Source organism: Mytilus galloprovincialis, chromosome 10, assembly GCF_965363235.1.
Source record: "Mytilus galloprovincialis chromosome 10, xbMytGall1.hap1.1, whole genome shotgun sequence".
In the NCBI taxonomy this organism is placed as follows: domain Eukaryota; kingdom Metazoa; phylum Mollusca; class Bivalvia; order Mytilida; family Mytilidae; genus Mytilus; species Mytilus galloprovincialis.
The window spans coordinates 434,573-461,721 of NC_134847.1; the positions used below are offsets into that span (position 1 = coordinate 434,573).

At 32.3% G+C, this 27,149-nt stretch overlaps 1 protein-coding gene and 2 long non-coding RNA genes across 4 annotated transcripts in view; 1 reads left to right on the top strand and 2 right to left on the bottom strand.

The window, feature by feature from the left end:
• Positions 1 to 27,149, bottom strand: part of LOC143049616 (organic cation transporter protein-like) — a 57,221-nt gene that overhangs the window by 14,839 nt on the left and 15,233 nt on the right. Inside the window, exon 7 of the mRNA XM_076223212.1 lies at positions 24,463 to 24,689. Coding sequence (XP_076079327.1) covers positions 24,463 to 24,689 — 227 coding nt within the window. The remainder of the gene's footprint in view (positions 1 to 24,462; positions 24,690 to 27,149) is intronic.
• On the bottom strand, positions 455 to 4,337 carry LOC143049615 (uncharacterized). The gene is made up of 3 exons (XR_012970272.1): positions 4,094 to 4,337; positions 1,277 to 1,364; positions 455 to 581 (listed from the first exon to the last, which is right to left on the bottom strand). It is a non-coding gene; the product is annotated as an uncharacterized LOC143049615 (long non-coding RNA).
• LOC143049614 (uncharacterized) lies at positions 3,320 to 16,397 on the top strand. 2 transcript variants are annotated; one of them, XR_012970271.1, is made up of 3 exons: positions 3,320 to 3,545; positions 14,797 to 14,889; positions 15,913 to 16,397. It is a non-coding gene; the product is annotated as an uncharacterized LOC143049614 (long non-coding RNA). The 2 variants fall into 2 exon arrangements; XR_012970270.1 differs by lacking the exon at positions 3,320 to 3,545 and adding an exon at positions 11,258 to 11,624.

The window sequence follows — 27,149 nt, forward strand, 5'->3', positions numbered from 1 at the left end:
ACCAATTTGAATGTCATACCATTTGTGGTGTTCTAAAGAATTTGTTTATATATTTGCAGATTAAATAATAAAATAAACACTTTTCGTGTTATTTTAAATTAGAATTTCTTCTGTTTCAGCTTGTGTACAGTTATTCAATCCACTACGTAAGAATTCAGTGAATACATTATTCCATTCACTAAACAATTCCCTTCAATTCTAAGAGAAATCATTTTTGCAAATTGTTCTTCAATGATCTTCTTCTGTATATTTGATATGAGGGAGCGATGTAAATGAGTGGATAAAACTGGTGTTCCTTTTTTCAACAACAAAATAGTATTTGTTCAGCATTCTCCTTTCTTTTGATTAAGATATATGTTGTTGCTTTTATGCAATAGTGTTTTTGTGTATCTATGATAGAACTGCATTTTGTTTATGGTCATTATCATGTGATAATGTTGAAATTTCCTATTTCTTTTTTGAAGGAAAGCACACATTCCATTTCAATTTAATCCAATTATGCACTATGTAAATAAATTTCAACTATAAGTTTCCTCTTCAGTAATGACCTATTGATCATGAAAACCAAGATGTCTGATCACCTATAAATACACAAAATAAACAAATAAAATGTTATAAATGGAGAGAGAAACAGCAATAAATGTTTTTCATGTGTATCTTTCCTTATTAAAATACATTAAGTAAACTTGAACTCGAGAAAAATAAATAACTGCGATGTAGACTAGAAAGTATAAAATGCCAAATAAAGTATTCACGAAAAATTAGTTGATTTACAGAAGTCAAGTCCCTGTTTGCAGGAAATTTACATCATTGGTTGTCTGGTGGAGAGTTGTCTTATGGGCAATCATACCACATCTTATTTTTATATAACCTTGCCATATTCCTATTGTGCCTGTCCAAAGTTCAGAGCCTGTAGCTTTTGTCAGTTTAGTCTGACACTAAAATTTAGTGGTTGTTGTTGTTGTTGTTTCATACCGGTCATATTTATTTTTTGTAATTTATTTTGTTATAAACTAGGCAATTACCATGATTAGTTTTACAGTTTGGATTGTTTCAATGTTTCATCTTTAGGTCTTTTATAGCTGCCTACTTTGACTATAGTATAGGGTATGGATTTTCTCATTATTGAAGGTCGTAACAGGCCTACAATTGCTTTCTCAAAGCCATGATAGTTTTCATATTTAATATACCACATCTTTTAATTTTTATAGTAATCATGATACTAGTAATCATCTTTCAAGTTCAATAACTTTTTTTAAATTAAAAGGTGCCTTACCATTTAGGTTTAGTTGGCTTTTGCAAATTATACATTGCCTATCATTTCTGCTGTATATAATTTCTCTGTATCTTCTATAGTTCTTGTCCTATACATAAAAGAGTAAAAGTTGAATGACATCTTGCATCAATATTTTTTTCTGTTTAATGTACATTATGTATATTAATGTGTGTTTAATAAAAATCTAAACCATGAGTGCTTGATAAGCTTCTTGCCCTTATAGCTGGTCTTTAAGCTTTAAATGAATTTTAATGATCGACTAAAAAACTATGAGCACTGTGCAAATAAGACCCCTGCCCTCCAAAAAAAACAAAACATGCACAAACAGTGGTATTTATTGACATAAAACATGTATATAATTTGGCTCCATTTATAGATATATATCTCAAGTGACTATAAGTTTAAGGCTGTGATTTTTTTTAACAAATCCATAAATTTCTAAAACCTTTCAAAGTTTTTGAAAATGGACAATTTTAAAATAACTTTGCAACAACTAAAGTTCCTTAACTCTGCATCTTATAAAAAAATATACATGATAAATAGGGAATGATACTCCAGCTTGCATATTATTTAAAGTTTTAAAAGAACGATAAAATTTTTACTACCAAAATTTGAAATTGATCTGATTAAAATTGTGATAAAAAGTATTTTTTTAAAGTTTAATAAAATTTGGTTGAGGGAAACTTAAATTAGAAGGCCGAAACATTTTTTTCCATTTTTAAAGAACATAACTATAGAATTTAGTAAAAGAGACACTACCAAAATTCAAAATTAATCTGTATTTTGTGATGATAAGCATTGTGTATTGATTTCATAACATTTGGTTGAGACAAACTAAATTTTAGAGAACAGGAAACCAAAAATTCAGCAGATTTTCCCCATTTCTAAAGGGGCATAACTCTGATACTCTAGTACAGTAACACTGACATCACTAAAATTCAAACTTGATATGAGAATTGTGATAACAAGCTTTTGTAAAAGTTTAATTGAATTTGGTTGAGGCAAACTAAAGTACTGTAAGAGAACAAAAAACAACTTTGGGACAGACGGACAAACGATCTGACAAGTGTTAAACATTATGCCCCCTCCACTTTGGGTCATAACAATAAAAAGGGAGTTTGTCAAGATATAAAAACAATTCACCAAAGTTTCATAAAAATTTGTGAAAGCATTCTTGAGACTATCCTAATCCCAAGTCATGATAGCACAATGACATAAATCAGATTTTTTTTTTAAATTAAAAGGAAAATTATCATGTTTATGTTATACAAAAATAATTCACCAAGTTTCATGAAAATTGCTCAAAGCATTATTAATAGTATACGTACTGGAAAAATCCCCGCTTTTATGAATAAAATCCCTAACTTTAAATTAAAAATTTAAAATCCCTAAAAATTAAAAAGGAGCTTAATTATCATGATTATATCAATAGATAATTCACCAAAGTATTATGAAAATTTTATGATTAATGTATTCTAATTCCAAGACTATCTAAGACATGGTTTGTTTGAATTAAAAAAGTTGGAATAAAGTACCTGCTAGAATTCAGGAGAATTAGACCAAATCAGGCTATCTTCTAGATTATCAGACAATTGACTGTACATAGAAAAGGAATTTTCTTTTTTCTTTTTTCTTATTTAGCTATTTGTTATCTCTGTCCTTAATATATACTGAACTAAGCCATTTTTTTCACATATTTTTTTTGTTTTTTCTCTCTTGTGACTTGTTATTTAACATAACAAAAAAAAACAAAGGCAATGAAAGAGAAACTGACAATGCCAAGGCAAAACATAAGATGCAGAAAAGAAAAACAAAACAAAACACTAAGCAACACCAACATCACCAAAAAACTAGTGTTGAATTCATGTGCTCAGTCAGTCAGTGAGAGTTCGCAGATCCTGACCTACTATATCTATGCTTAAAAACCTAAAAATCATATAGTTTTAACATATTTTGTAAATTTATACTTGATTAAAATGTTGCCATAAATAGCATAGACACCTCTGAGTTTTGAGAACCACATGTGTTAATTGTGGGAGTATAATCATTGATAATCATGCACAAGATTGACTTTTAAAAGCCTATATATTGAAATTTTCTGAAAATATTGCATGCATTTATTAATATGACCAATTTCAAGAAATGCACAAAGATGTGAGATGATTTATATAATTGTAATTTCAGGAATTTACAGTAAAGGCTTTTATCCTCACTGCATTTTGCACTTTTCCTAATTCAGGAGCCAGAAGTTATGGCCTTTGTGACCTTTGTATGATTTTTATTTTAGTTTCTTTTTTTTATATTGAAGAGTTAAGTATGACGTCCATTATCACTCAACTAGTATACATTTTTGTTTAATGGCAAGCTAAAGCATGCCTCACAGGCACGGATCCAGGGGGGGGGGGGGGGGGGCTGAAGGTTGGACATGTTGGAACCCCCTTTCTTTATCGGACGATCAATGCATTTGAATGGGGACATGTAGTTGGACACACCCCCCCCCCCCCCCCCCCAAAAAAAAAATTGTCCTGGGTTAGGAACCCCTCCTTTATATGACTTTATCCACCCCAGTCTCAGGTTGCGGGATTTTCTCGTTGCAATGAAGACCCATCGGTGACCTATGGCTGTTATCTGCTCTTTGGTCATGTTGTTATCTCTTTGATACATTCCCCATTTCCATTTCCATTTTCTTTTCGGTTCTATTGATCAAGGATTTGTTTACTATACAAATCCTTGGTTCTATTATAAATATTAGAAACGAGTTTGGCGCCTTTACAAAAATATAATTGTCTGTGCTGATAAGGGAGCATGTGTGCATACCAATATTTAAATTTTCTAGGCCTTCTTTTTGAATATTTTGTGCATTTCTTGGTAAAATACTGTCAGACCTCGAGTGCTGTTGTTTTACAAAAACGGTCAAGTAATGTAGGGGAAAGAAACTAACTAAAAAGACCAAAATAAGCCACAACTAATGGGGGTCTCATTGGGGGTTCTGTTCACGGATCCCGCTTAGTTACTACTTATTTTTTTAGATTCTCGCATGATGCCATCCCGTGTACACTATGTAAGTGAACAATTCTGCTATTTTTGTAATTTCCCATGTCCCGCTAAACTTCATTTCGCGTTTTCACGGCACAATAATTTGAGGGAGGATAGGACCTATATCGGGACTGCGGGATCGGGTGTTTTTAAGCTCTGGATTTCGGGATTGACCCTTTCGGGATACGATAATTCTTTTTTCGAATTTCGGGACCTCTGGATTTCGTGTTTTTTAGGCTCGGGATTTCGGGATCAGTACCCCTCCTACCCTCCCTCATAATTTGACTTTCATGTGTCACGTTTACAAAAAATACGCCTCGACAATCCCGAGTCCCGCTCAGACCCCCCTTATAGGTACATAATGAATAGTTTACTATGTAGTCAGTAGTCGGGTCAAATACACATGTATACACTTTAAGACGACCTTAGATTCATTTCACAGCGAAAATACTCATTTATATTGAACATTTTAGATCACTTTACATTTAGATTTTATAACTTTTAAAATAAAGACCATATAGATTTAAGATCATTTAATCGAAAGATTATAATTTGTCAATGCGCAACTGTAACCAGGTACTGAATTTTTTTTTTGCATGCGTTAAGTTAAAAGTGCCGGGAATAGAAAAGCAAGTTAAACTTCTCATCTGGACCTTTTAATAAGTCTGTATACCGGACCTCTTCTCTATTTTGGGATTGAAAAAAAATCTAAAGTTAAAAATGCGGTTTTGAGCCTATTTCTTCTTTTTAATTTGGTAACACGTTAAGCCATTAGTGACACTAATATGGTATATTACCAATAATAAGGCCATATATTTCGGGGTGTAGAAATACCGCAAAAGACTTCTTAGTGCACTAAGAAGAAAGTTTTTGCATTAAGGACACTAAAACGATGTTTTAAGATCACAGCGAACATGAATATAAGAGGATATGATTAAATACCTCAAATCTATTAAGTTAGGTATCAATAGATTTTGTAATTTTGAAGTTAAATGACTTTTTAATCAACGCCTGCCACTCGCCACGTGACCAACGGTTTATTGCAGATTCCCGAATCATCATGTTCAATCAACCTAATCCAATAAACAATTGTCTTTTGATCGTTACTTATTGATTAATCAATGGTTGTTAACCTAACGGTTTAGCGTGGTATAAATTCAAGTTTATGAAAGAAAAATAAAAAATAAATTTTGTGTTTTAAAACTTTGCCTTTGTTATATATATTTAGTTTTTAAGGAAATTGCTATGCAAGCTTTTTTTTTTATTTAAAGAACCCTATTTTGAGATAAAAATTGAGAAACAAATGCTTTTGATATTTCATTTCCTTACTAACAACACAAGAGTTTACATACTATCATTATTCCTTGAAAGACATTTGAGAGTATGTGGTGTCCATGGGGTTCTTCAAAATCCGATTACAGAAGTAACATATAGAAAAACTCCAAGAGGTAAAATTATATTACGTTTTAAAAAGAGAATTATAGAATAAATCATAACTGTCTTCTATGAACGATAACTTTAAACTGGTGTCAATGCTTTTTTTTTTAACAATTCATCTTTATTTCAACAATTGAAGATGAATACCATTTTATTTTATAATGTAATAAGCACTATGGGCAGGCGCGGATCCAGAGCTTGAAGTGGGGGTTTGGGGGAGGGGTTATGTGAGAAATGTTTAAAACACTAGAGAAGTTTTCATGTTATACCAAACCATATGTTTTTCAATAAATGGCACACTTTTTGTTCATCCGGCATATGGTTACTCTAAATAAAATTTTAAGTATTAATTTTATAAGGTTAATTATTTGATTACAGATCGTATCTACCCGTTTTGCAATTGTTGTATCACTCTAAGGGAGGCTAATAAAGATATATATAATAAAATATAGAGATAGCAGCCTTGGATTGTCTTAATTAAATCCTTTGGTCCTCTAATTATCAAGTTACCCTCTGGCCAATGTTATTATGACTTGTGTATATTTAAAGAAGTGTAGCGACAACGTGTCACCCTATTCAGTGCTAGATATTCAAATTATAGTAAAGATATCATTAAAACAAGAAATGGTTAATACAAAAAATATTTTAAGATTTTCAACCGGGGGTGGGGGGTGGGAGGGGGAGGGGCTCGCTTTAACCCCCTAAATCCGCTAATGATGTGGGAAAACTAAATTATTTAGTTAACTTAATCATATGACTCTTAAGCCCGTTCTGCCATTATTAAGAAACGCTAAAGAACGGAAATGTATGATTTTAAGATTTGGAAATAAATGAAATTGGTGTCACAAATGGTATGTCTGCTTGTATTTAAAATATTTTATAAATAGATATAATGCTCATATACATAATTATTAACGGTTGTTTTACTTCGTTTATTTATAGCATTTAACTTCGTATTCTTATTTTCGGCATCAAATAAAAATAATGGAATAAATATATAGGAAGTTCCAATCAATAGACAACGTACAGAACAGAGCAATTCGATATTACTTAGGCGTTCACAGATTTGCACCAATTCTAGCACTGTATGGGGATACTGGATGGATACCAAGTCAGTTTCGGCATTGGGTGAACATTATTCGATACTGGAATAGGCTTTTATCGTTTGAAGACGACCGATTAACGAAAGTGGTGTTCAATATGGATTATGATCGTTGCACAAACAATTGGTGTAGTGACACTAAAGATAGTTTCACTAAACTTAATATGTTACATTATTACGAAAGTAGAACAATGGTGGATTTAAAATCTTTTGAACAAATTGTACGAACTTATTACAGTGATATATGGAGAGAGTCCTTGATAAATAAACCAAAGCTACGATCTTACTTAAACTTTAAAACATACTTCGAACTAGAGCACTATGTAAAACTAAATCTTACGAAACACGAGCGATCTGTGCTAGCCCAGTTTAGATGCGGATTATTACCGATCAGAATTGAGACTGGTAGATATATTGGGGAACCAGTAGAAAACAGACTATGCCGATTTTGTAATTCTCAAAATGTTGAAAGTGAGCTACATTTTCTTATAAACTGCACATTTTATAATGATATCAGACAAACTGTTTTTAGCGAGATATTAATGGTGCCTGACTTTACGCAACTAGATGAGCAGGGAAAATTAACATTTCTAATGGTGAACCATCCAAGGAAAATAGCTAAATACTTAGCAGCGTCACTTTTCCGTAGAAAACAAACAGTTTACTCTAGTTAACATTCTTAAACTTTTTCACAAACATTAGTTGAATAATATATGAACTTTTACAATCGTTAATTCTTAATCTATAATTATCTGTATTTAAATTTAAATTGTCAATTGACACGTGATATTAGAACATTTATATTGAACTAACAGTAAAAGGTGACTTATTGGTCCATTGGGCCGGGTGTATTATATATGTAATTATATTTTGTACAAATTTATGCTGATTTACACATGTCACTATAATAAACAATTTACTTACTTACTTCATATTTTAAAAGACAAGGAAAGTGAATTAAAAAATATATACAACAAAAATAAGCGAAAGGAGATGTGGTACGGCTGTCAATGAAACACCTATCCACAAAAGTTAAAAATGAAGAAGATGTCAGAAATAAATTGGTCATAATTTATATACAGTCTAAAACATCGAAGGGACTAAACATCAACCTATACATATTTATACTTGTAATGCATTTGTATATAAACATCGAATCAGAAATATGTTCCTTTCCTAAACATGTTTAAAAACATTGCTGTGATAGTTATCAAAAGTACCAGGATTATAATTTAGTACGCCAGACGCGCGTTTCGTCTACACAAGACTCATCAGTAACGCTCAAATCGAAATATTGATAAATGGCATAGTTCTTAACATTAGAAAAATGAATGAAGTATTGGCAACTGGACGTTAAGCAACCAAATATCAATCCTCACTTTTCCGTGAAGTGTTCACAATTATTTGTCTTTTTAAAATTAAAAGGATGAAAAATCCCAAACTGAAAAGAGTTGAAAATACGCTATTAATTTAGAAGTAAAAAATATAGCAGACAGAATAAATACGGCAAAAACAAACAAATGAAAAAAAAATAGAGAACAATTTGAAATACCATATACATGTTTAATCAGTATACTAGTAGATTATTCACGGGCCAAGGTTGAGCGAACATGAATTGCTATCGATTATACTAAAGGTGACAATCAACTTTTTGAGGCACGTGTCGAGAAAACATTAGAAAAAATATAATTTAAAATTATGAAAGGAGTAGGTCCTTAGTGCACATTTTTGTTCTTAGTGCACTAAGGAGGTCCTTTGCGGTGTTTCTACGGACACCATATATTTGCAGCTGTTCAAAATTCTGTACATTATAGGTACGTGTATCAGATCGGACAATAATTTTCATATATATAAAAAGAATTACTGTATAAGTTATCTAGTATGAAATATGTCCACTGGACCGACCGTGTAAGTGCTATATATATTATATCATGTATATAGCCAGTCAAAAAGATGTGGTATGATTGCCAATGAGACAACTATCCACAAAAGACCAAAATGACACAAACATTAACAACTATAGGTCACACAAGGTCGTTAAAAACTTCCATTTGTTGTTGTCCACTGAAAATAAGCTCATAAAAACACGAATCCCCGTTTACTCAATTCCACCTTTATTTGTTAATATTTCTTTATCTTTTTCTTTTGATTTTATCATATCTTTTTTGTGAAATATTTTGTGTGGTCGAACATGAAATTGCCTCCGATGCTACAAAGAAAATTTGTTTAATGTCATCTGTTGCAATATATGCTAAGTACTACACGTGGACAGGATGTTCCCCAGAAAATAAGTTATACACACCCCGATATAACCCCGAGGGTACACGCTACTGTCATATGGAAAATTACTGGGTCACCTGTAAGATGGTAATCAGCCATGCAACTAATTAGGTTACTGACCATGTCACTTCAATTTAAAAAGTTTATCGTTAGATATCAAAATGATAAATTCATTTTAATTAAAAATTTAAGAACTAAAGGATTTATCATTAAAATGAAGTGAAATAATTCAACCAAATCGTATATAGATTATATACATATTTGTTTTATCTATGCCGGAAAGAATTGAAAAACTGTATTTATAATTTTTGATTTGTTTTATAGAAATCTGTGTAGGTCTCATGAAATGGAACTCACGCAACGCATGCCTAATTAAGATTTATAAATTTATTGAAAAATATAACAAAAATTTAGTTTTGATATTAAATTAAAGTTACCTTTCCGCGCTGTAATTTATTTGATATGACATGAATCAAGCAATTTTTGTTGAGGGATTTATGGGTTTGTCCATACAACGTATAAAAAAAGAAGTGTATGTTATTAGTATTTCACATGCCTTGTTTTCGCCTTGAAGCTCATTATTCAGAGTGTTTCAGACAAGATGATGAAAATAACGTGCAAGATACTTTTTTCGATCATCGTGAAGAGACAATTTTAATTCCCATTCCTCGATGCACTCTACCCCTGTTGAATTGTATATTTATAATTCCTCGTGCTTTTAATTAGCCCCCCCCCCCCTTTCGTGGTTACCGTTATGCCAACAAATACCCGGGGCTTGATTTACATGTAAAATCATGGGCGGATCCAGCCATGATAAAGGGGGTTCCAACTACATGTCTCCATTAAATAAGGGGTGTCGTTGCCGCTGGTTTTCTACGGTTACCCCACCCTTTTCATATAATTTAGATTTCAAAAGTGTATACCTTATTCATATATTGTGTAGGTTAAAATGTTATCTTTTCCCATATTGTTTGCGTTTTGATTGGTGTGTAATGCAACAGTGCAATACCTAAGTGTCAAAAGAGAGTTTTTCCCGACCTATTCACATATTTTTAAGGTTCCTATATACAAGGTGATAGGACGTTCGGTTCCGTTGGAATAGGTTACCTTTTCACGCTATGCCTTAAAACTTTTCCTGATGCACAGGTAACCTATTCCAACGGAACGTCCTATCACCTTGTATATAGGAACTTGAGAGGATTCCCGAGATTATCATTTATGCAATGATTGCTCACAAAATGCTAGGGGAGGCCAACCCCGGATTCCATCCCCTTCGACCCGCCACAGAATACAGATATAATTGATAATTGTTATTTAAAAGTCATATACTATAGCCACTATAGTACTAGAACCGAACACCTGTTTTCGGATATATATATCATTATATATATATAGAGAATAATGCATGGCAAAATCCGTATCATATGTCGTATCATCCCGAGACATCAATATCAGCCCAAGGGCCTTTAGGCCCGAGGGATGATATTGGTCGAGGGTGATACGGCATGTGATACGGATTTTGCCATGTATTATACGCTTTATCATATATTTCAACAGAAGAGTATTATATTATATGAACTGTTTTCTGATCCCGATAGATTAGCACTGGGTTACCTTCAGTTCTGCTTTTGTCTTGGTTCAAAGCCTTAAAATAACTGCTTATACAAAGCACCTGGGTTACCTTACCATTTGCCTGCTGCTGTTTTAAAAATATTTTGTTTATTATTGTATTTATTTGAGTGTTTTGTATTTTTTATAGTTGCATTTAGTGTGCCAAAAAATATGCAAACTTGATGTTCGTGACGTCACATACAATATGAAAACTTGACGTTCGTGACGTTACATACCAAACAATGACGTCATTAAAAAAATGACCTATTTTGAGGAATTTTTTTCTTAAGCAAAAAAAAACAAAAAACTTTATGTAAAAAAAAAAAAAAAAAAAAAAAAAAGGTATGCGATACGGGTTTTACCATGCGATACGGGGTATGCGATACGGGTTTAGCTATGCGATATGGGGTATGCGATACAGGGTAGGTGATACAGACTGGAAAAACAACCTTTATTAGATATACAAAATAGCTGTATTTTGTACTAAATATATGATAAATATACATACACCACATCTTCCTATGTCTATATAGCTGATTTACCGTAAATAACTGCGAGAAAATGAATAATACACAAGTTGATAATTGTCTCTTCTCTGCTAATTTTAATGTGCATGCAATATTCACTCTGATTTACTTGTGAGACCACCGACACTAATAATAATTACCTACAAAATAATAGGTGCTCCTTTACTGGGAAGAACATTTCGGATCCGATCAATATATTGGTTCCATTCCCCCATTCTACACTTCTCCTTAGAAAAAATGCCTTGCAATGCGTCATAATTATCTGGACTACTAACTTACTTCCATATAACTTCGAAAACAGACTATAATCTATTTCACTGGATGAGATTGGGCTCACGGATATTTTAATGGATTGGTAATTTTTATTTATAGCACAAGTTTACAAAGCAAGATTAATCACATTTTTCACCCGGCCTACAAATCAAATGGTTGCCTCCTTACTGACTTACACCTACACAAGCTAAAAAACATATTCATGGGGGGGGGGGGGGTTCAGATGGGGGATGCTTGCCTCAGTCATGTTTCTGTGATTCCCTATATAATCAACAAAATTTTTCACACAAAAAGGGGGGCAGGGATTTCTCCTTAATAAGAAATCTCTATTTTCAGCATAAGCTCATATAAATTTGCCTTTTGAAGAACTGAAATAAATATGAGACGGCTAATGATTTTTCAGATGCTTTACATTAAAATACATCCATGTGACATTCACAATTATATATAGATCCAAATTTAAAAAGCAATTTTTTTCAATATTTAAATAATGTAGGATCAAATCTTGATACATGTATGTAGTTGAAATTGTTAGCTTTAAACATGTTAAACATTAAAAAATGAACACCCAAAGTTTAAACCACGTTTAAACATAAGAATGACCATGTAGTCTTTATTAATGTATGCTATTGCTATGAAACTAGGTCATTGTGGGTAAACTGTCATCTATTCCCTTAAAGGAGCACTAGCTACGATATATATAAAAAAATAAAGTATGATTTTTTTTTAGATCAATCATTAATCAAATTGGAATAATCAAATAATAATTTGCTTTGAGCAAACAATTTCCTTTAATTTTGTTGAAATAAGCGATTAAACATAATTTTTGACTGATTCACTTGCAAGTGAAAACGTCATCATCATTCTAACCGGTATTCATGTGAACTTCAAGTTAACCCCTAGCTAGAGATTGACAACGCATGCATTGTACGTGTACTGGTTATTTAAAGAAAAAGAATGTCAACAATGAAAGTGAAAGTACGGCAAATCATTTGATTACTAATTCGATGCACATAAAATCATTCGTATATGGTTAAAAACAATGAGAAACATCTATTTTTAATCTATAAAATAAAATCAAACAGACCTATAAAAATCCAATTGCACGTGTTGGTTTAATCTATTCGTATCTTTATTTTTGTTTACATCGCTAATATGGTCATCTGAGGTCAAATCGATAGTTAATTAGGTGGCGTCTGGACTAAAATACACACGAAACGAACAAATATATTATCTACCCACTGCTCTGTAAACTGTTTATTTTAGACTTTTGATAGTTTGGATAAATGTTTTACCTTGTTATAAACCAAATATGAGAATTTGAGTCAAATCGGTTACAATGAATTTGACAGCTAGTGCCCCTTTAAATCTTTGTTCCCAGTCACCCCAAGTTTGATTTAAATTAGTCAAGTATATCTACTCTATTCATGCTATTAGGTCTCTAGTTTGGATAGTTAATAACTTGCAAATTACAAATGAATTAAAATCATACTCCTCCCAAATTTATTTCTTTAAATATTATGGATGAAATACATGTAGCAAGTAAGGGATGAAATTAAATTGGATGAAATGTGGCATTTTTTTTTTTGATAAAGTAGTATGTCGTCTGATGTTGTCAAACTTAATTATAGACCCTTAAGGGGCGGATCCAGTCATTTTAAAAAGGGTTTGGGTGGGATTCTAACCCAGGACAAAAGGGGAAAAAGGGGGGGGGGGGGTCCAATTACATGTCCCTATTCAAATGCATTGATTATCCAAAAAAAGGGGGGTTCCAATCCCTTGAATCCCCCTCTGGATCTGTGCCTGCCCTTTAAAAATAAAATTATCCTTATTTTGAGTTAAAGCTTATAGATTTTTCTATAATGCTTCTCAGGGGCGGATCCAGCCATTTTAAAAGGGGGGTCCCAACCAAGAGCAAAGAGGGGTTCCAACTATATCTCCCATTCAAATGCATTGCTCGGTAAAAGAAAAGGATTCCAACCCTCAAATCTATGGTCAGGTTGTTGTCTCTTTGACACATTCCCTTTTTCCATTCTCAATTTTATCATGTAGTCGTCGTTGTCCCAGGACATTTAGTTTTCGCTTAATAACTTTAGTACAAGTAATAGAAATCTATGAAATTCAAACACAAGGTTTGTGACCAGAGTTTTGTTCAGAGTTTAGGAATTACATGAATTAGGGGCCAATAGGGGCCAATATTAAACTTTGTTTGATTTTATAGAAAATTGAATTATTGGAGTTCTTTGATATGCCAAATCTAACTGTGTATTTAGATTCCTAGTTTTTTGGTCCTGTTTAAATTGGTCTACCTTAAGGTCCAAAGGGTCCAAAATTAAACTTATTTTGATTTTAACAATATTTAAATCCTTGGTGTTCAGATTAATATGCTGAATCTGAATATTTACTTAGATTTTTTTATTATGGGCCCAAATTCAAGTTGATCCAAATCGGGGTCCAAAATTTTACTTTGTTTGATTTCAACAAAAATTGATTATATGGGGCTCTTTGATATGCTGAATCTAACCATTCATTAAGATTTTTGATATTTTGACCCATTATCAAATTGGTCCACATTGAGTTCTAAAAGGTCCAAAATTTAACTTTATTTGATTTCACCAAAAAATGAATTATTGGGGTTCTTTGATCATGTTGATATGCTGCATCTAACGATGTATTGAGATTTTGAATATTGGACCATTTTAGAGGTTAATTGTCAATTTAAAATTTTTAAGTACTTGGACCGCATTCATTCTGTGTCAGAAACCTATGCTGCATCAACTATTGAATCACAATCCAAATTTAAAATTCAGAGTTGTATTGAGCTTGAATGTTGTGTCCATACTTGCCCCAACTGTTCTGGGTTCAACCTGTACGTTTGTATCAAGCTGAGCCATGCATAGCATTTTTATCTGATTTATATATTAATTTGAAATTTTGACAAGTGAGACACATACAGATTATACTGTTAACAATATTTCAGAGTTTAACGTAGTCAAGCGAAACAAATTTTAGAAGAATAGTTGAATCATGTCTTTGTTGTCAAATGAAAAATTAGTACGAACACAAAGAAAAAGTATGGGAATGTTTGTTTTTTAAACTATTGACCAGGGTGAAAGTCTTTGAAAGTCATGACTGGCAAAAAGTTTGTGAAATGAAATAGCACAAATTTTCCATTCTTTTTAAATATAACTGAATATAAAGAAAAACACAAACTGATGTTTTATAATAGTTTTTACCCTTTTTATGTTTTATAGGACAAGAAATATAGAAAAATGATGAAAAATATAAACAGTTACAATAGAAATGAGCGCAAAACAAGATAAACAGAATACAACAAGGCCTAAATGGTAAGACCACTTCTATATACTGTAAATTCAGATTTTTCAGGGAAGGGACAACTTATTGTGATTACAAAAAAAATCTGCATAAAGATCTATATAGTTACATGATATATATATATATATATGTTTCTGTTATCAAAATATGATTTCTTATTTTTGCGATACTCACCCAGTCACATTATTCGCATTACTAAAGAGTTTCGATAATTTCTGAATTACAGTAATAAAAGAAATTGCCTTTGAATGATGACTCATATAAAAATAAGAAAATGTGGTATGGTTAATGAGTGACTTATCCACCAGAGTTCAATGAAGCGGATGCAAGAAATTAAAGGCCAATCATGGGCCTGCCTTCAATAATGAGAAAACACTTCCTTTATAGGTCATCCATTAAAGATCTCAACATATAAAGATTTAAACAATCCAATTTAGTTCAACATGTTCAAAGTCAATAACAATTAATAAAAAAAAATCATGCCTAATATAAAATATTGTTTGTTTCTTCAATCCTGACCGACCCTGCAAAAATGGCCCTACTCATAAAATTTTATTGTCAAAACTAAGCCAAATATTATTTTATTCATTTCTGATTTTCGGGCTTGCCGTATCATCCGATAATATTCAGGCTTTTGGGAAAAATAAAATTATTTACCTACCTACCTACCCACACCTGGCTTGTCAGAATAGGGATTAGGGAAACAAACAATATATTAATTTAGGCCTCATGTCTGTGAGCACTCAACCTGACCATAATATAGGACAGTGGTTCAAATATTAACACAACATATGAACATTCTATAACAACTATTGCAAGTGGCTCAACTTTAAATATCACTGCAAGGCACTAAACAACGAATATTAAATCTTGGACACAAAGCACTGAAATAAGAGAACTCATAAGCATGACAAGTAAGAATATCAAATGAAAGTTACTCAAAATGTTCATTAAAACATGATAAAATAAGCTTATTTATATTGCTGTTTTTTTCTCCATTTATAACATTTTTTTTTTATTTTGTGTATTTATAGGTCAGATATCTTGGTTTTTATGATCATCAACAGGTCCTGCAGGTCTATACTGAAGAGGAAACTTAATTGTTAATACTTTTCTACATAATGTGCTAATTGGATTATTAATGTGAAATGAACTCAACTGTGTGTTTTTCTGGAAAAAGAAATAGAAAAAATCCTACAAAATTGCTATAAACAAAATGGAGTACTATCAAAGAACACAATTGTGTAAAATGTAACAACCTACATTCATATTAACTGATGGATTATGGAGAAATTAAGAAAAAAAATAGTATCTTTGTCATGTTTGTTGTCGAAATAAACACCTGCTTTATCAATTCATGTACATGGCTCCATCATATCAAATATACAAAGAAGATGTTTGAAGAACATACGTTGCCAAAATTTATTCAACCAATTGAAGGAAGATGTCTTGTGGATTGAATTATTTATGCACTGAACTGTTATGTAGGGGGTCGAATACACATCAGCTGAAACAGAAGACAAGTTAATTTGACATGAAACATGTGAAAAGTGTTTATTTTATTTAATATGCAAATATGAGCACAATATTAATAACATCACAAATGGTATGATATTCATAGCATTTTGCTTATTATTGTATTGTCTTAAACATGCTAAACAGTCAGCCTTTTGTTTTTGTATGTTTAATACTCACCATGAAAATTTGTATTACAGTATTAAAATTTTAATTATCTTTTGTATCAATAATTCAGTCTAGGAGAAAATATATTAATACTGTTTGTACTGTTATGAAATTTCCATAGAGGAAAAACATTTCCTTAAGGGAAATTTGATGTTCAGAAATTTCCCTGGAGGAAATTTGAAGATCAATGATTTCCTTAGAGGAAATTTGTTGTCTTGAATTTTCCTCCAAGGAAAAGTGTTTGTCAAAAATTTCCTCACAGGAAAAAGTATTTTCTCCAAGGAAAATTTGAAGCTACAAATTTCCTCACAGGAAAAAGTATTTCCTCCAAGGAAAATTTGAAGCTGCAAATTTCCTCAAAGGAAAAAGAATTTCCTCTAAGGAAATAGAATTTCCTCAAAGGAAATAGAATTTCCTCAAAGGAAATAATTATGCAGCAAATTCCCTAAGGGAAATCTTTTTCCCTTGAGGAAAAAACAATTTCCCTTGAGGAAAAATCTTTTTCCTTCAGGGAAATTTGATTTCCCTTGAGGAAAAGTACTTTTCCTCTGAGGAAATTGTTGAAAAAAGGGGCATAACTTTTTCAACAGTGGTGCTAGATCCAAAAAATTTTAGGACAAATATCAGGGAACCAATACCAACCAAGTTATCAACTTTGTTTTGACTTAACTCCAAAAATTAAGGTGACAACTTTTGCACTCAGCGGAATTGCAAACTTGTCCCGGAGACTGTTAAAACTCTAGGAAAATTAAGGTTGGTTCGTTTATCTGGAGAGAGCAAAACGCTAGGAAAATTAATGTTGGTTCGTTTATCTGTAGAGAGCAAAACTCTAGGAAAATTAAGGTTTGTTCGTTTATCTGTAGAGAACAAAACGCTAGTATAATTAATGTTAGTTCGTTTATCTGGAGAGGAGAGAGCAAAACGCTAGGAAAACTAATGTTTGTTCGTTTATCTGGAGAGAGCAAAACGCTAGGAAAATTAATGTTGGTTCGTTTATCTGTAGAGAGCAAAACGCTAGGAAAATTAATGTTTGTTCGTTTATCTGGAGAGAGCAAAACGCTAGTATAATTAATGTTTGTTCGTTTATCTGGAGAGAGCAAAACGCTAGGAAAATTAAGGTTTGTTCGTTTATCTGTAGACAACAAAACGCTAGGATAAATAATGTTTGTTCGTTTATCTGTAGAGAACAAAACGCTAGGATAAATAATGTTTGTTCGTTTAGCTGGAGAGAGCAAAACGCTAGTATAATTAATGTTTGTTCGTTTATCTGGAGAGAGCAAAACGCTAGGAAAATTAAGGTTTGTTCGTTTATCTGTAGAGAGCAAAACGCTAGGAAAATTAACGTTTGTTCGTTTATCTGGAGAGAGCAAAACGCTAGGAAAATTAAGGTTTGTTCGTTTATCTGTAGAGAACAAAACGCTAGGAAAATTAATGTTGGTTCGTTTATCTTGAGAGAGCAAAACTCTAGGAAAATTAAGGTTAGTTCGTTTATCTGGAGAGAGCAATACGCTAGTATAATTAATGTTTGTTCGTTTATCTGGAGAGAGCAAAGCAATAGGAAAATTAATGTTTGTTCGTTTATCTGGAGAGAGCAAAACGCTAGTATAATTAATGTTTGTTCGTTTATCTGTAGAGAACAAAACGCTAGTATAATTAATGTTTGTTCGTTTATCTGTAGAGAACAAAACGCTAGGATAAATAATGTTTGTTCGTTTATCTGGAGAGAGCAAAACGCTAGTATAATTAATGTTTGTTCGTTTATCTGTAGAGAGCAAAACGCTAGGAAAATTAATGTTTGTTCGTTTATCTGTAGAGAACAAAACGCTAGTATAATTAATGTTTGTTCGTTTATCTGTAGAGAACAAAACGCTAGGATAAATAATGTTTGTTCGTTTATCTGGAGAGAGCAAAACGCTAGTATAATTAATGTTTGTTCGTTTATCTGGAGAGAGCAAAACGCTAGGAAAATTAAGGTTTGTTCGTTTATCTGGAGAGAAAAAAACTCTAGGAAAATTAAGGTTTGTTCGTTTATCTGGAGAGAGCAAAACGCTAGGAAAATTAAGGTTTGTTCGTTTATCTGGAGAGAGCAAAACGCAAGGAAAATTAAGGTTTGTTCGTTTATCTGGAGAGAGCAAAACGCAAGGAAAATTAAGGTTTGCTCGTTTATCTGGAGAGAACAAAACTCTAGGAAAATTAAGGTTTGTTCGTTTATCTGTAGAGAACAAAACGCTAGGAAAATTAATGTTTGTTCGTTTATCTTGAGAGAGCAAAACTCTAGGAAAATTAAGGTTTGTTCGTTTATCTGTAGAGAACAAAACGCTAGTATAATTAATGTTAGTTCGTTTATCTGGAGAGAGCAAAACGCTAGGAAAATTAAGGTTTGTTCGTTTATCTGGAGAGAAAAAAACTCTAGGAAAATTAAGGTTTGTTCGTTTATCTGTAGAGAACAAAACGCTAGGAAAATTAATGTTGGTTCGTTTATCTGTAGAGAGCAAAACGCTAGTATAGTTAATGTTTGTTCGTTTATCTGTAGAGAATAAAACGCTAGTATAATTAATGTTTGTTCGTTTATCTGTAGAGAGCAAAACGCTAGTATAATTAATGTTTGTTCGTTTATCTGTAGAGAACAAAACGCTAGTATAATTAATGTTTGTTCGTTTATCTGTAGAGAACAAAACGCTAGGATAAATAATGTTTGTTCGTTTATCTGGAGAGAGCAAAACGCTAGTATAATTAATGTTTGTTCGTTTATCTGGAGAGAGCAAAACGCTAGTATAATTAATGTTTGTTCGTTTATCTGGAGAGAGCAAAACGCTAGGAAAATTAATGTTTGTTCGTTTATCTGTAGAGAACAAAACGCTAGTATAATTAATGTTTGTTCGATTATCTGGAGAGAGCAAAACGCTAGTATAATTAATGTTTGTTCGTTTATCTGTAGAGAACAAAAAGCTAGTATAATTAATGTTTGTTCGTTTATCTGTAGAGAACAAAACGCTAGGATAAATAATGTTTGTTCGTTTATCTGGAGAGAGCAAAACGCTAGTATAATTAATGTTTGTTCGTTTATCTGGAGAGAGCAAAACGCTAGGAAAATTAAGGTTTGTTCGTTTATCTGGAGAGAGCAAAACGCTAGGAAAATTAAGGTTTGTTCGTTTATCTGTAGAGAACAAAACGCTAGTATAATTAATGTTTGTTCGTTTATCTGTAGAGAACAAAACGCTAGGAAAATTAAGGTTTGTTCGTTTATCTGGAGAGAGCAAAACGCTAGGAAAATTAAGGTTTGTTCGTTTATCTGGAGAGAGCAAAACGCAAGGAAAATTAAGGTTTGCTCGTTTATCTGGAGAGAACAAAACTCTAGGAAAATTAAGGTTGGTTCGTTTATCTGGAGAGAAAAAAACTCTAGGAAAATTAAGGTTTGTTCGTTTATCTGTAGAGAACAAAACGCTAGGAAAATTAATGTTGGTTCGTTTATCTGTAGAGAGCAAAACGCTAGTATAATTAATGTTTGTTCGTTTATCTGTAGAGAACAAAACGCTAGTATAATTAATGTTTGTTCGTTTATCTGTAGAGAGCAAAACGCTAGTCTAATTAATGTTTGTTCGTTTATCTGTAGAGAACAAAACGCTAGTATCATTAATGTTTGTTCATTTATCTGTAGAGAACAAAACGCTAGGATAAATAATGTTTGTTCGTTTATCTGGAGAGAGCAAAACGCTAGTATAATTAATGTTTGTTCGTTTATCTGGAGAGAGCAAAACTCTAGGAAAATTAAGGTTTGTTCGTTTATCTGTAGAGAGCAAAACGCTAGGAAAATTAATGTTTGTTCGTTTATCTGGAGAGAGCAAAACGCTAGGAAAATTAAGGTTTGTTCGTTTATCTGGAGAGAGCAAAACGCTAGGAAAATTAAGGTTTGTTCGTTTATCTGGAGAGAGCAAAACGCAAGGAAAATTAAGGTTTGCTCGTTTATCTGGAGAGAACAAAACTCTAGGAAAATTAAGGTTTGTTCGTTTATCTGTAGAGAACAAAACGCTAGGAAAATTAATGTTTGTTCGTTTATCTGTAGAGAACAAAACGCTAGGATAAATAATGTTTGTTCGTTTATCTGTAGAGAACAAAACGCTAGTATAATTAATGTTAGTTCGTTTATCTGTAGAGAGCAAAACGCTAGGAAAATTAATGTTTGTTCGTTTATCTGGAGAGAGCAAAACGCTAGTATAATTAATGTTTGTTCGTTTATCTGGAGAGAGCAAAACGCTAGGAAAATTAAGGTTTGTTCGTTTATCTGTAGAGAGCAAAACTCTAGGAAAATTAAGGTTTGCTCCTTTATCTGGAGAGAACAAAACTCTAGGAAAATTAAGGTTGGTTCGTTTATCTGGAGAGAGCAAAACGCTAGGAAAATTAATGTTGGTTCGTTTATCTGTAGAGAGCAAAACTCTAGGAAAATTAAGGTTTGTTCGTTTATCTGTAGAGAACAAAACGCTAGTATAATTAATGTTAGTTCGTTTATCTGGAGAGGAGAGAGCAAAACGCTAGGAAAACTAATGTTTGTTCGTTTATCTGGAGAGAGCAAAACGCTAGGAAAATTAATGTTGGTTCGTTTATCTGTAGAGAGCAAAACTCTAGGAAAATTAAGGTTTGTTCGTTTATCTGTAAAGAACAAAACGCTAGTATAATTGATGTTTGTTCGTTTATCTGGAGAGAGCAAAACGCTAGTATAATTAATGTTTGTTCGTTTATCTGGAGAGAGCAAAACGCTAGTATAATTAATGTTTGTTCGTTTATCTGGAGAGAGCAAAACGCTAGGAAAATTAATGTTTGTTCGTTTATCTGTAGAGAACAAAACGCTAGTATAATTAATGTTTGTTCGTTTATCTGGAGAGAGCAAAACGCTAGTATAATTAATGTTTGTTCGTTTATCTGTAGAGAACAAAACGCTAGTATAATTAATGTTTGTTCGTTTATCTGTAGAGAACAAAACGCTAGGATAAATAATGTTTGTTCGTTTATCTGGAGAGAGCAAAACGCTAGTATAATTAATGTTTGTTCGTTTATCTGGAGAGAGAAAAACGCTAGGAAAATTAAGGTTTGTTCGTTTATCTGGAGAGAACAAAACTCTAGGAAAATTAAGGTTTGTTCGTTTATCTGTAGAGAACAAAACGTTAGGAAAATTAAGGTTTGTTCGTTTATCTGGAGAGAGCAAAACGCTAGGAAAATTAAGGTTTGTTCGTTTATCTGTAGAGAACAAAACGCTAGTATAATTAATGTTTGTTCGTTTATCTGTAGAGAACAAAACGCTAGGAAAATTAAGGTTTGTTCGTTTATCTGGAGAGAGCAAAACGCTAGAAAAATTAAGGTTTGTTCGTTTATCTGGAGAGAGCAAAACGCAAGGAAAATTAAGGTTTGCTCGTTTATCTGGAGAGAACAAAACTCTAGGAAAATTAAGGTTTGTTCGTTTATCTGTAGAGAACAAAACGCTAGGAAAATTAATGTTTGTTCGTTTATCTTGAGAGAGCAAAACTCTAGGAAAATTAAGGTTTGTTTGTTTATCTGTAGAGAACAAAACGCTAGTATAATTAATGTTAGTTCGTTTATCTGTAGAGAGCAAAACGCTAGGAAAATTAATGTTTGTTCGTTTATCTGGAGAGAGCAAAACGCTAGGAAAATTAATGTTTGTTCGTTTATCTGGAGAGAGCAAAACGCTAGTATAATTAATGTTTGTTCGTTTATCTGGAGAGAGAAAAACGCTAGGAAAATTAATGTTTGTTCGTTTATCTGGAGAGAGCAAAACGCTAGTATAATTAATGTTTGTTCGTTTATCTGTAGAGAACAAAACGCTAGTATAATTAATGTTTGTTCGTTTATCTGTAGAGAACAAAACGCTAGGATAAATAATGTTTGTTCGTTTATCTGGAGAGAGCAAAACGCTAGTATAATTAATGTTTGTTCGTTTATCTGGAGAGAGCAAAACGCTAGGAAAATTAAGGTTTGTTCGTTTATCTGGAGAGAACAAAACTCTAGGAAAATTAAGGTTTGTTCGTTTATCTGTAGAGAACAAAACGCTAGGAAAATTAATGTTGGTTCGTTTATCTTGAGAGAGCAAAACTCTAGGAAAATTAAGGTTGGTTCGTTTATCTGGAGAGAGCAAAACGCTAGTATAATTAATGTTTGTTCGTTTATCTGTAGAGAACAAAACGCTAGGAAAATTAATGTTGGTTCGTTTATCTTGAGAGAGCAAAACGCTAGGAAAATTAATGTTGGTTCGTTTATCTTGAGAGAGCAAAACGCTAGGATAAATAATGTTTGTTCGTTTATCTGGAGAGAGCAAAACTCTAGGAAAATTAAGGTTGGTTCGTTTATCTGGAGAGAGCAAAACGCTAGGAAAATTAATGTTTGTTCGTTTATCTGGAGAGAGCAAAACGCTAGGAAAATTAATGTTTGTTCGTTTATCTGTAGAGAACAAAACGCTAGTATAATTCATGTTTGTTCGTTTATCTGGAGAGAGCAAAACGCTAGTATAATTAATGTTTGTTCGTTTATCTGGAGAGAGCAAAACTCTAGGAAAATTAAGGTTGGTTCGTTTATCTGGAGAGAGCAAAACGCTAGTATAATTAATGTTTGTTCGTTTATCTGGAGAGAGCAAAACGCTAGTATAATTAAGGTTTGTTCGTTTATCTGGAGAGAGCAAAACTCTAGGAAAATTAAGGTTGGTTCGTTTATCTGGAGAGAACAAAACGCTAGGAAAATTAATGTTTGTTCGTTTATCTGGAGAGAGCAAAACGCTAGGAAAATTAAGGTTTGTTCGTTTATCTGGAGAGAGCAAAACGCTAGGAAAATTAATGTTAGTTCGTTTATCTGGAGAGAGCAAAACGCTAGGAAAATTAAGGTTTGTTCGTTTATCTGGAGAGAGCAAAACGCTAGGAAAATTAAGGTTTGTTCGTTTATCTGGAGAGAGCAAAACGCTAGTATAATTAATGTTTGTTCGTTTATCTGGAGAGAGCAAAACGCTAGGAAAATTAATGTTTGTTCGTTTATCTGGAGAGAGCAAAACGCTAGTATAATTAAGGTTTGTTCGTTTATCTGGAGAGAACAAAACTCTAGGAAAATTAAGGTTTGTTCGTTTATCTGGAGAGAACAAAACTCTAGGAAAATTAATGTTTGTTCGTTTATCTGGAGAGAACAAAACTCTAGGAAAATTAAGGTTTGTTCGTTTATCTGGAGAGAACAAAACGCTAGGAAAAGTAATGTTAGTTCGTTTATCTGTAGAGAGCCAAACGCTAGTATAATTAATGTTTGTTCGTTTATCTGGAGAGAGCAAAACGCTAGGAAAATTCGTTTATCTGGAGAGAGCAAAACGCTAGGAAAATTAATGTTAGTTCGTTTATCTGTAGAGAGCCAAACGCTAGTATAATTAATGTTTGTTCGTTTATCTGGAGAGAGCAAAACGCTAGGAAAATTAATCTTGGTTCGTTTATCTGTAGAGAGCAAAACGCTAGGAAAATTAAGGTTTGTTCGTTTATCTGGAGAGAGCAAAACGCTAGTATAATTAATGTGTGTTCATTGACTTGGTGCGATTTGAAAACTGAGATTGTAAATGTCTTTTTGGTGTTCTGTAAAATTTATGATTATAAATATGTGTTCGTTGATCCAGTAGGAGTAAAAACTTATCTTATAAACGTTTGTTCATTAATATGTTAAGAGTAAATGTTAAGACAATAAACGTCTGTTCCTTGATCTGGAAAGAGTAGAAACTAAGATTAGAAATATATGTGCGTTGGTCTGGTACAAATAAAGGCTGATATATTAAATGGTTGTTCATTAATATGTAAAGAGTACAAGTAAAGATAATAAATATGTGTACATTGAACTTAAATAGTAAGAACCAAACGGTTTGACGACGTTACCTTTGGGTGCATATAATGATGTAAATATAGTACATAGACAACTAGTCCCGCCAATCAGTAATGATATACAATGCATCTTCTTTCTACCAAATCTGTTCAGCGTGATGAGTGAAAACGTTACACCAAGCAATTCCATAAGCGTAGAAATAGCAAAGTTGATATAAATATTCCCTCCCAGAATTCCAATGTTCAAGCTTATCCCATAATAAGTCAGGTTAACAGCAAAACTGAAAGTAAAGTAGAATTATTGTTTAATGTACTAGGGGGAATTAAGTAAAATAGATATAGGAAGATGTGGTATGAGTGCCAATGAGACAACTCTCCACCCAAGTAACAATTTATAAAAGTAAACCATTATGTTTATTTTAGTACTAAATATAATGAAAAAGCCTTAAAAAGATACAACACAATTCTCATATGATATGCACATCTTCATTTTGATAAAATTGTAACATTTTGAATGCAATTGAACATGAACTAGGGCATAAAAATGAGGTAATCTCTTGGTCTTCTTTAAACCACAGAATAATCTATTTAAAACGTTTGGCCACCAATTGACTAGTAAAAATTCGCAGTTTTAACGGTCAAAAATAAAAACGTAAACTCTGATGCCTTGCTATGAACGAATCATTGCAACAACTTTTTGTAAATTTGTAGGTGGCCTGTTGCAAGGCTCAATTTTTACCACATTTTCAAGTGGCATATTCAATGTCAAGCTTATCATCCCGGTTGAGCCCTTATTGCATGTTGTCCTAGACCTAAACATGCATGAAATGTTCTGTTTGCACTGTAAAAAAGCAAAAATGATCAATCATTGAATGTGATTAGTCCGTCAAAATTTTGTTACCTATATTTTTACTTAGATAGACCATGTTGACGAAACTACATGTGTAGCCTAATTTAACACTTTGATATATGAATGCGTAATATGCTTGAATGTATCCTGGAGATTAAAAAAGTCGAGTCTTAGCTTTTGCGTTTGCCATTTGATGAGGGACTTTCCGTTTTGATTTTCCCCGGAGTTCGATATTTTTGTGATTTTAATTTTTGAAAACGAAACAATTTGGTTTGGTTGAGAATCAAAAGTATAAAACAAATATTTGAGTAGCCGGTTTTTTTATGTGTTATCTAGAACTGATTAACTCAAAAACTGAATTGATCTAGGCTTATATATTCACACACTGAATAAAATCCATGTATTAATAACATAAAAAAGTAAAAACGCAACTCGACAAACATTTGCGTAAATTTAATACCCTAAAACTGAATCGTGTCATTTCAGGTTTTGGTTCCTGCCGGACAACTGAACATTTAAGATGGATTCATCTTTGTCATTTTTGAATAGTGGTAGAAATATCAACATGTTGATTCTGTCAAATATACATTAAGTTTGTGTAATGCACTGAACACTTTCTTCTTGTCAACGAAAGTGTATTTTTTAAGTTCAATTATACTATTTGAAAAAGATCTTTCACCAAAATAGTTTTCCGTAATTACGCAAAAATTAACCGTCGTTATTATAAACATCTGAAAACGAAAAGAATAAGAGCGGAGTTTCATTTATTTATTACTTTCCCGAAGGACTAATTATATATATTTGAATATAAACGGTCTGGCATCTGAATAAATAAATTAACGTGTCTGTATGACTTAATTATTTGTATGCTATTTCCAGTGTATATAAAGTGCGAATCCAGTCAGTTCATTTTCACTGTTGTATGCGAGTATGTTCATTGTAGAATAAAGGATCATGGGAAAACTTTATTTGTTTACGTTTTGAAAATACCAAATTAATTGATTTGAAACTAAATTTTAACATATTTTCATTATGATGTGTCTTTTTGATGTAAAATAACAGTATTAAAGTTCAAATATGTGTAATAAAAGCAACATAACATAGGATATCAGTTATTAAAAGCGATCCATTTTCACTATAGATGCGATGAATTATCACTGTATGGCATTCATTTCTGATGTAGAATTTTCGAAAATGCGATGAATTTTTATTGTAGATTTATGTAATAATTAAACTTGCAACAAATGAAAAACTTATTTGATTACTTTAATACTTATATCTATTCATAACTTGTATATGTCTATAGAAACTGGCTATGTATTGACATGTGTGAACAGTAAACTGAAATGTTTCCCCGCAATGTTTTTTTTTCCGGTTCGTATATTGCTATGATGTCGTTATCGTCTGCGTCGTCCGAAGACCCATTTGGTTTCCGATCAACTTTAATTTAAGTAAATGGATCTATATAGAATCGAATTCATAACAGTGTGGCTGTGGACACTGATTGGCGCACTTTAATATCCCATTGACTGGGACAAATTAGGTGAACGTTCGTTTATAACGCCCATTGCTCACGACGTCCTTAGTATAGACATTTAAACTGTGGGGTCACCAAAGGTTCTCAACGCCTAAATAAAATAATTCGAAATACTAATCAGGAATTTGTGTTTTGAAAAAAGAATGACCTACTGGCTTTAAAAGTTGCAATGCATGTGTTGATTGATTATCTTTTCGGACGTTAAAGCAACTTAACAATTGCGATTGTCGAATAATGTCATCTTTTAACTTTTATCTGGTCTAAAAAAAAATGTTAGAACGAATGCATAATCCACTTTCAAAAGTTGTGCAAATACATAACATATAGACAAAATATACTTCTGCCCTGACTTTT